Genomic DNA, 7,917 nt, shown 5'->3' with positions numbered 1-7,917 from the left:
CAGCACACTTAAAGGCCGCTTCAATACCGAATGTTCCTCACTCTGGCGTCTCTAAATGGTACGAACAGACACACGGGTTCGTGATGGCGCTACCTGTGTCTGGATGACGGAGAACGTTACGGTCAGCTGTGTACGTACTTGTCAGAGGACCAGGCGGTCTTCTCGGCTAGTGGTTTGCCGAGGGCGTCCTAAGCCTGGGCGCTGTGTATGCGATCTCTTTCTCGTCCACTAGTCCCAACACCTCCTTAGTGTTGTCAGAATAGCCTAGGTAGCCAGCTATTCGGCGAGATGACCATTCAGGTTCTCTGAACCCGATTATTCTTCCTCTCTCAACTCGGTTAGTTGTTCATATGGACTTCGATTGCGACGTAAAAGCATCTGAAGGTTACATCGTCCCACTGCAACAGGTGAACTACAGACATGTCTTTTCGCGTATTTTTAGGTCAAGAGGGCGCAATTTAACGTCCTGTGCTGGCATTACGCAATAAGCCATCACGCTATAACTCTAACCATTTCTATATCTGTTTGAGACTTATCTGCGTGCCAGGTTTCTCAGCGTTGCGACAACTCCTTCTTGGTACACTGATTTTAATGACAATGAGTGAATTATTGCTAAAAATGATAATGATTTTATATGATTTTTGGATGAATTCTTACCTAAAAACATTCCAATTATATTTTTCTTTAGCTGAAATATTTCTGATTATCTTCAAAATATTCTTGAAATTTCATTATACTTTCGTTACATTCGGTAACATCGAGAGGAGGTAATTGTCCACCATATTCTACTGGAAGATGCTGGGGAGAGATGAATTTGTGCAGAGACTCTATTCCAGAACTGTGAAAATGCAACTGAAAATATTATTTACATTAGTATAAAAATTACCGTTTCTTCAATTTTTTTCATTACAATACTAGAAGGCTGCTTTGAGATTTATAACACTAATATAGAAATCATGTATTGTTTAAAACATTTAAAAGAAATTCAAATCAAGTACTGCACTGTAGCATTGCATCTTAATATGTTTGAGGTTCTCCTAGCATACTATTTTGAAAGTATTGAAATTCGAATTATTCAGGCCCTAGTAGCCCAATTTTGACTTCGTATATAGTTACTATTGGCTTCCTGACCCTACGCTTTCCATATCTAGTCTCAACTTTCATGATATTCAACTATTATATGATAGTAAAAGATTGAGCCTGACACAATAGGGGATTGCATGCTTGATTGTTAGTAATCTCGCGAGGAACCAATTATTGAAAATCTGCACAAAATTATTTAAAAAATAAACTAGATTTGAAACTTTCAATTTTTTGAATTAACTTTTTACTCGTCTGTTTAATCATTTAATACCAATTTACTTCTGATTTTTATAAGTAATTTTTGATACTTTGTTTTAGAGGGCATTGCATTGTAAAATCTTAACAATGGATTTTATTATGAGATATAGAAGATGCTATCCTAACATTTGCAACCTTCTCGCCTAAGGATTTACTGGCCACTTGCACTATTTGTAATGATGATCGCAAGTTCAATGAGGCGAAAAATCAATGTAATATAGGCTATATTTCAGCTGTAGCTTAGATTTTCTTCCTCAATATATTTAATTTCATTTTATTTAATTATAAGTTATAAACACCAATTCGCCAAAGTTTCACACATGTTAGTTTAGTAATTTTGGAACGAGTTATTTAGTGAATTTGATGTATTTATTTATTTTGTATACTGCAGAAAGGATGTATTACTTGTAATAACTAAATAATAAATAACAATGCTAAATATTATTAATTAATACATAAATATAAACTCACTCTTTTCTTTATTTTATATGGAAGAAATGGCCGAAATGCCGTATAAAAGGCATATACTAAAGGTCCGATATTTATGACGTGAATTGCTTTATAACTAACCGGAATGGATTGCTGTGTTAAATTAAATACATAGTTTAAATTATATTTAGTCATAAAATATAATAAATAATTAAAATTTAGGCTGAAATTACTAATCTTAATATAACTTTAAATATATTACTATTATTAGTGTAGTAACTTACTATATAATGTATAATCTAAATAAAGCTTACAAAAACAATTGAAACAATGCAGAATAATGTACTTGGTGTTAATTGCAAAACATGTCTCCACGATAATTTTTCAGCATCCAGAATTATCACAATTCCATTGACTTGAATTATATGTCCCGTTATTGCCATATCCAAAAACATTATGAAGCATTTTACCACTTCACTGACGTGTACTTTCGAAGGGTCCCAGCAAGCTAAATAAAGCAGAAATATAAATTAATTTTCTAATTATACACCATTAAAATAGTAAAATAAAAACAGAAAAGTGTAAAGAAGTTCAGGTTAGATTTCTCAGCAGAAAGCTCAATCATAACATCTTTGTAATCTTTGCTTGAACAGAAACATCTAGACAAAATTTCCTTACATTCTCATAATAATTCGTAATTAAATTAGCTTAAATATGTTTAGTTTTCATCATAAATGTTCTGTTTAAGTACTAAATAATGTGATCAAACAACGGTATTTTCATAGATAAATTTTTAATTATAAATGCTTTTTATGTGGAGATGAGAATACATAAAGTATATTCATATCGCTCTACACAGGATATGAATGAATTTTTTAAGTCTTCAGCGTTTAATATATTATTATAAAACCGTATTAAATTTGTGTGTAAAAATATTAGAAACAACGTGTAATGTCACAACGCCGGGCTGCAATTTTAAATCGTATTTTTAATTTATTTAATTTAAAATATACGCTTTCCACCTCAAATTAGTAGTGCCTTGCCCCTGTACATCATACTTTTCCTTTAACAATACAGTCGTGCCGGTCATCTACTAACTGCGTTTAGGGGAAAAGTTTTGAATTGAAATAATGTGACTTCCAGTTTGCTTCGGGAGTAAATGTATAGTTAATTGAGGTCTATTAATCCGAGGTTTTCCACTCATTGTCTTAAATTTCATTTATTTAACACTGGTCTCAAGATTAAGGAAAGACAGACAGTGGAAATCTATAAGCCTACAATTTTTTCAAATTACAGCCCAAAATATCTACGGATGAATCATTAACTCAGGAATGAGCAGACGTTCTATACTAAAGAGCTAAGCGACATTATTTTTAACGTGAGATCGGGACAAACAGTATTTTATGTAAATTCCGGGTAAAACAAACGTTACATTTGTAAACGATAAGTGATTAATTCAAACTAATCGCTTATAACATTATGATTTTTCACTAGACAAATCGTAAAGTCGTAAACTACTAATGACAAATATATTAAGTAACTTGTAACTATAGAAAAAAGAAGTGGAGAACCTCAGGTGTTGCCCATACACGAGCAAATCATCACAAATCACATTATGAAATATCCACTTTTCCAGGAGAGAAATACGAAAGGAATGGTACTCTTTGCTGAAATGTCCGGTTAATTATGTCAAATGGTAGTTTTCGTTGTACTATTCACGTTTCTTAGAAAATTACCCCGTTTACTAGACACTGCATTGGATTAATCGGAATATTAATTAATCGCGATAATATTTTTTATTCATTTCTGTAATCGACAGTTTGCAGCATTCGTCATTCTACGTGTACCATATTTTATAATTTAATAATATTTTATGATAATAATTATTTCACTTAAGCTCAACACTATATCAGTTATCATAAACACAGATATCTACATCGAACATTTTTTTGATACGGCATAAAGACTAAATACTAATAATATTATCGAGTCAATTATTATAGGAACGTACTTTGTTCTCTAGTGATAACGTTAACCAGTTACGTTATAAATTGAATAAACATTATAAAAATACGTCAGAACTTTGTTTATATAATTTATTTTTAAATTTAAATGATCACTATCCTCAGCTAGTAATTTAATAATTAGTTACTTACGACATCGACCGATTCCCAAAACGCTGCCATCTTGATCCGTGTGAGGAAGATAACCAATCATTTTCATGTCAAGATACTTTTTCACGGCAGAAGGATTAAATTCCCCGAATATATTTGGAAATTTTTTTCTCGTAGAGTAATAATTTCTTAATAATTTAATTGCTTTTTCTTTATCGAACTTTCTGGCTCTAAGGAAGCTCAAGAGAAACATATCATCTAAACGACAATTTATATTCTGCTCTGTAAAAATACGAAAAAAAATTAATTGTTATATAATTAAATATTTATACATGCTATAAAATAAATTAGTATAGGATATTTCACTTTACGTAATTAAAATTCTCCTTTAAGAACGGTCATTTTTAATGTACTGTACGGAACAAGTGTATTGTTAAGTCTTTATGTTTATTTTTTTAAAAATATAATCAAATCTGATTCGCTTAAAATCTATTTTCTAATACAGATATATTTTTTCCTCTATTTCTTATGTTACATAACAAATTATAACTCCTGATTAACCTGGCTAATTATTATATAATTTGGCTTTATCATTTACTCAATTACATAATACGGTCAAACCTGCAAACAACGGCCATGAGACAACATGAAAACTGTCCGTTTTGGGGAGGTTATTTTGTATTCCTTGCAGAAAGAAACGTTCCTGAAAAAAATGGCCGCCGTTTACAGGTGGTCGTTATTGAAGGTTCGATTGCATCTATATGTTTAATTAGCTAAATTGTAGCCCGATGAATCCGGTGTTATTATTTGTTTTTCTTTTATTTTACGTTTGGTTTACTCCATAATTATTCTAGATAAATATGAATTTTTCCTTACCGATTACCATTTCTTGAAAATTTCAAATTCGCTTTTATTCCACGTTAAATAATCTTTACTTTCTTTATTGCTGCAATCTTTTACGAATAAATCTGCATTCATCTCTATAAAATCATAACAAAACATATTTTTTATAGTGTTTATTTGTGATTTATCCGCGTAAAGTAAATGAAATAAAATCTATATTTCATCAAGTGAAACTAAATACTTAAATACATGTAATTGCATTTATTTAAGTATTTTTACACTGACATATTTATTTTAAACAATTTAAAATCAATTTAAAAAATTAAACCTTGATATAGCGACATTCTAAATAGTGACACTCTCGTAAAGCGCCGCGCATTTCCATAGTATTGATAAATATAAAACATTTTACTCTGCGTTAGTGCACTGACCTTTGTTTTTCGCCGTTAGTGAAGTGGGGTGTTTGACCACCCCAACTTTTATTTTTGTTAAAGAATGTAAGTAAAAATTCATAAAATTTTACTCATTTATTTGGTAGAGGCATGTATTATTATACATATGATACATATAAGGGCGCGTTACTTTGCTATCGAATCTTAGGCAGCGTAAGAGGAAACAAAAGCGTAGTAATGACATTGTCAATATGAATACCTCTACAACTATGCCGTCGGCATTCCACAAATCATCAAAGTTCATTCTATTACTGTGATAAATGCCAGCTAAAAGTAATAACACAAGAAACGCCTATACTTCCACACTGTCAGTATCCCTGCTCTGCTTGTCACAGCAAAATTCTCTTATCACTCGTAAATTCGTTAGTATTGTCAACTAATCCAAAAGAGATTACAATTCATCCATTATGCTATATAAGATATGTGACTATGCTGAAGAAGTGGATAGAGAAAATAATTATCTCAGAAACGCGCTTTCCTCCTCCACACATAGTCTCACAGTATACCTCCTAGCGCTCTCTGCTTGTCACACCGCAAATGTCTCCTCCTAATCACTCGCTTAAATCATAAAACGTTTGTGTATATATGATATACTAAACATACTTAAAATACTAATAAAGTTTCTATCAATTAACGCTGAGGTAATGAAGACCTGTCCAAACAGATCCGAGAAATTAAGAAGAGGCACCAGAAATCAGTAAAAGACTGCGCCTTTAGGGCATGCCCTTTCAGGCCTTGTCCCCCCCGAATACATTATGAGGAAGAGCACGTAGTAATGCACTAGGTACTTTACTCTCCCACCACGTTTTTTAGGTCTTTTCCTAGCCACCCTTCTTCTTGGATTGTTTTCTTTGGGGTTCTTGTGGTAGAATATCAGTCTGCGACTCATAGCAATAAGAGTCAAAAATATGTTCGTCCTCCTCAACAAAATCTTCCTCGTCGTCATTGTTATCTTCTGCTTCACTTGCCAGACAAAAATTTCCGTACTCTCTCAGTATGTTTATCGAAGTCAGCCATTTTGAATTTGTAAGAGAATAAAACTAATTAAAATAAACTTATAATAATAAACAGAAATAAAAAATCGATTTATATTATAAATAACAAATGAACTCGAATTAAATTCATTTAAAAAAAAAAAACTAAATAAATATTTATGAATCTTGAAAAACAACGTGGTTAGTACTGTGGGATATTTGCAAACACTACGCTGAGAAATGTCGTCTTTCTCTTACAGGAGTTCCCGCAACACCGTAGTAATTTCTGAGCTTGTTCTATACATAAAATCATGAAGCTATCGAATATTAGTTTTGAAATCTATGAATAGTGCAACTTTTAAAACATTTGGGGCGTCAAAAATCCCCACTGCACTAACGCAGGTCTTAGTATCTGTGAACAAATCATTATCACCGAATCCTGTGATTTTCATACGCAAATTTGCATGTAGACATCAACAATTTTTATTGCATCTCTTCGGTTTAGCGCTACTCACAATTTATTGCCAAATTCGCAGGCAAACAAATGAATCTAAGTAAATCTCATAGAAACACAAATACCTTACCTTCTGTATCGACTATCGTTGACTGCGTTGGAAAGACTTGGAGCCTGTATACGACAATTAATCAGTTTTTCGTTTTATTTTATAAATATTTAATAGGGTTTAAAGTCTGAGATTAGATAATTTTTTGTTCTACAAAATAAGATAGAATACAAAAATTGTCTATGATAATGACTTGTATCATTAATCTCGAAATAACTCTACTGTAGTAGACTATGAACTTCTCTATTGTTTTTAATGTCTATTCTATATCAAAGGCTTTCAAAAGTAGAACAGTTTAAAGCTTCGCTTACGGTTTAAATTCTTGAGAAATAAATAATTAAAAATTACTTTTATGCTGCAGGATAAAGCTTTATTTATTTATTTATTTATGGCCCAAAGAGGTACCTTATATGGCTTGTAAATAATTACAGTATTTGAATACTTCTTAATCTTTCATATTAATATATTCGAAAATGTTGTAAACGACGCGTTACAATGTCACTATAACTTTCAACCAATATCCTAATACTTAATTAAAACACAATAAAACGCTTGTATACTATTAACAAAGTATCATGTTAGAATGTGAAATTCTGTCTTAACTTTTCTTCCTAAACGTTTAAAATGGCTGTTATTAAACACTTAGATTGTGGGCATTGACATATATACATATATAATCAGTTAGATATATCATAAATATTAATTTTACGTCGCGGTAAATACTACAAAACATGGCAGTAGAGATGTTTTACAAATGTAGACATAAATTTAGATAAAAAAGGCAATAATCTGTTTCTCAACAAGTGAAGTGAGGCCTTGTGATCTTTCAAAAATTTCTATATGCCATATTGTTAGTCCATTGTTTACGCTTTTGTCACGTGACGAAAAAACTCGCTGGAATCCCCCTCGCTGTTATGATCGAATTTCAACTTTATAAAACTAATGTGTTCATTAAGACACAGTTTTTAAATTATCCTCATCCAGACGAAACGCCCTGCATTATCTGAACCAATATATAAAGAATTTGGCAATTTGTTATAACTGAACGCATATAAATTTGTTGTACAATATTATTTATATTTATTTATTTATCTTTTTAAGAAGCGAGTTTTGATGTTAATATTGATGATTATATGAGAGTTTTAAATGTTTTGTGCAGTTCTTTATTATTATTTTATTATACAGTTGTAAAAATTTATCA

At 31.2% G+C, this 7,917-nt stretch overlaps 1 protein-coding gene across 1 annotated transcript; it reads right to left on the bottom strand.

Moving 5' to 3' along the window:
- Positions 1 to 471: 471 nt before the first annotated feature.
- On the bottom strand, positions 472 to 6,777 carry LOC136986464 (alpha-tocopherol transfer protein-like). Its single transcript, XM_067283994.1, has 5 exons — positions 6,738 to 6,777; positions 3,927 to 4,166; positions 2,085 to 2,278; positions 1,813 to 1,923; positions 472 to 852 (listed from the first exon to the last, which is right to left on the bottom strand). Exons 2-5 carry the CDS (start codon positions 4,135 to 4,137, stop codon positions 685 to 687), a joined length of 684 nt encoding a protein of 227 aa, XP_067140095.1. The 5' UTR covers positions 4,138 to 4,166; positions 6,738 to 6,777; the 3' UTR covers positions 472 to 684.
- Between the last annotated feature and the right edge of the window lie 1,140 nt (positions 6,778 to 7,917).

Source organism: Centruroides vittatus, unplaced genomic scaffold (genome assembly GCF_030686945.1).
Source record: "Centruroides vittatus isolate TY-2023 unplaced genomic scaffold, ASM3068694v2 scaffold_1025, whole genome shotgun sequence".
NCBI classification, from domain to species: domain Eukaryota; kingdom Metazoa; phylum Arthropoda; class Arachnida; order Scorpiones; family Buthidae; genus Centruroides; species Centruroides vittatus.
Note: the sequence above shows the minus strand (reverse complement) of the source record. Positions and strands in the feature narration are given on the sequence as shown.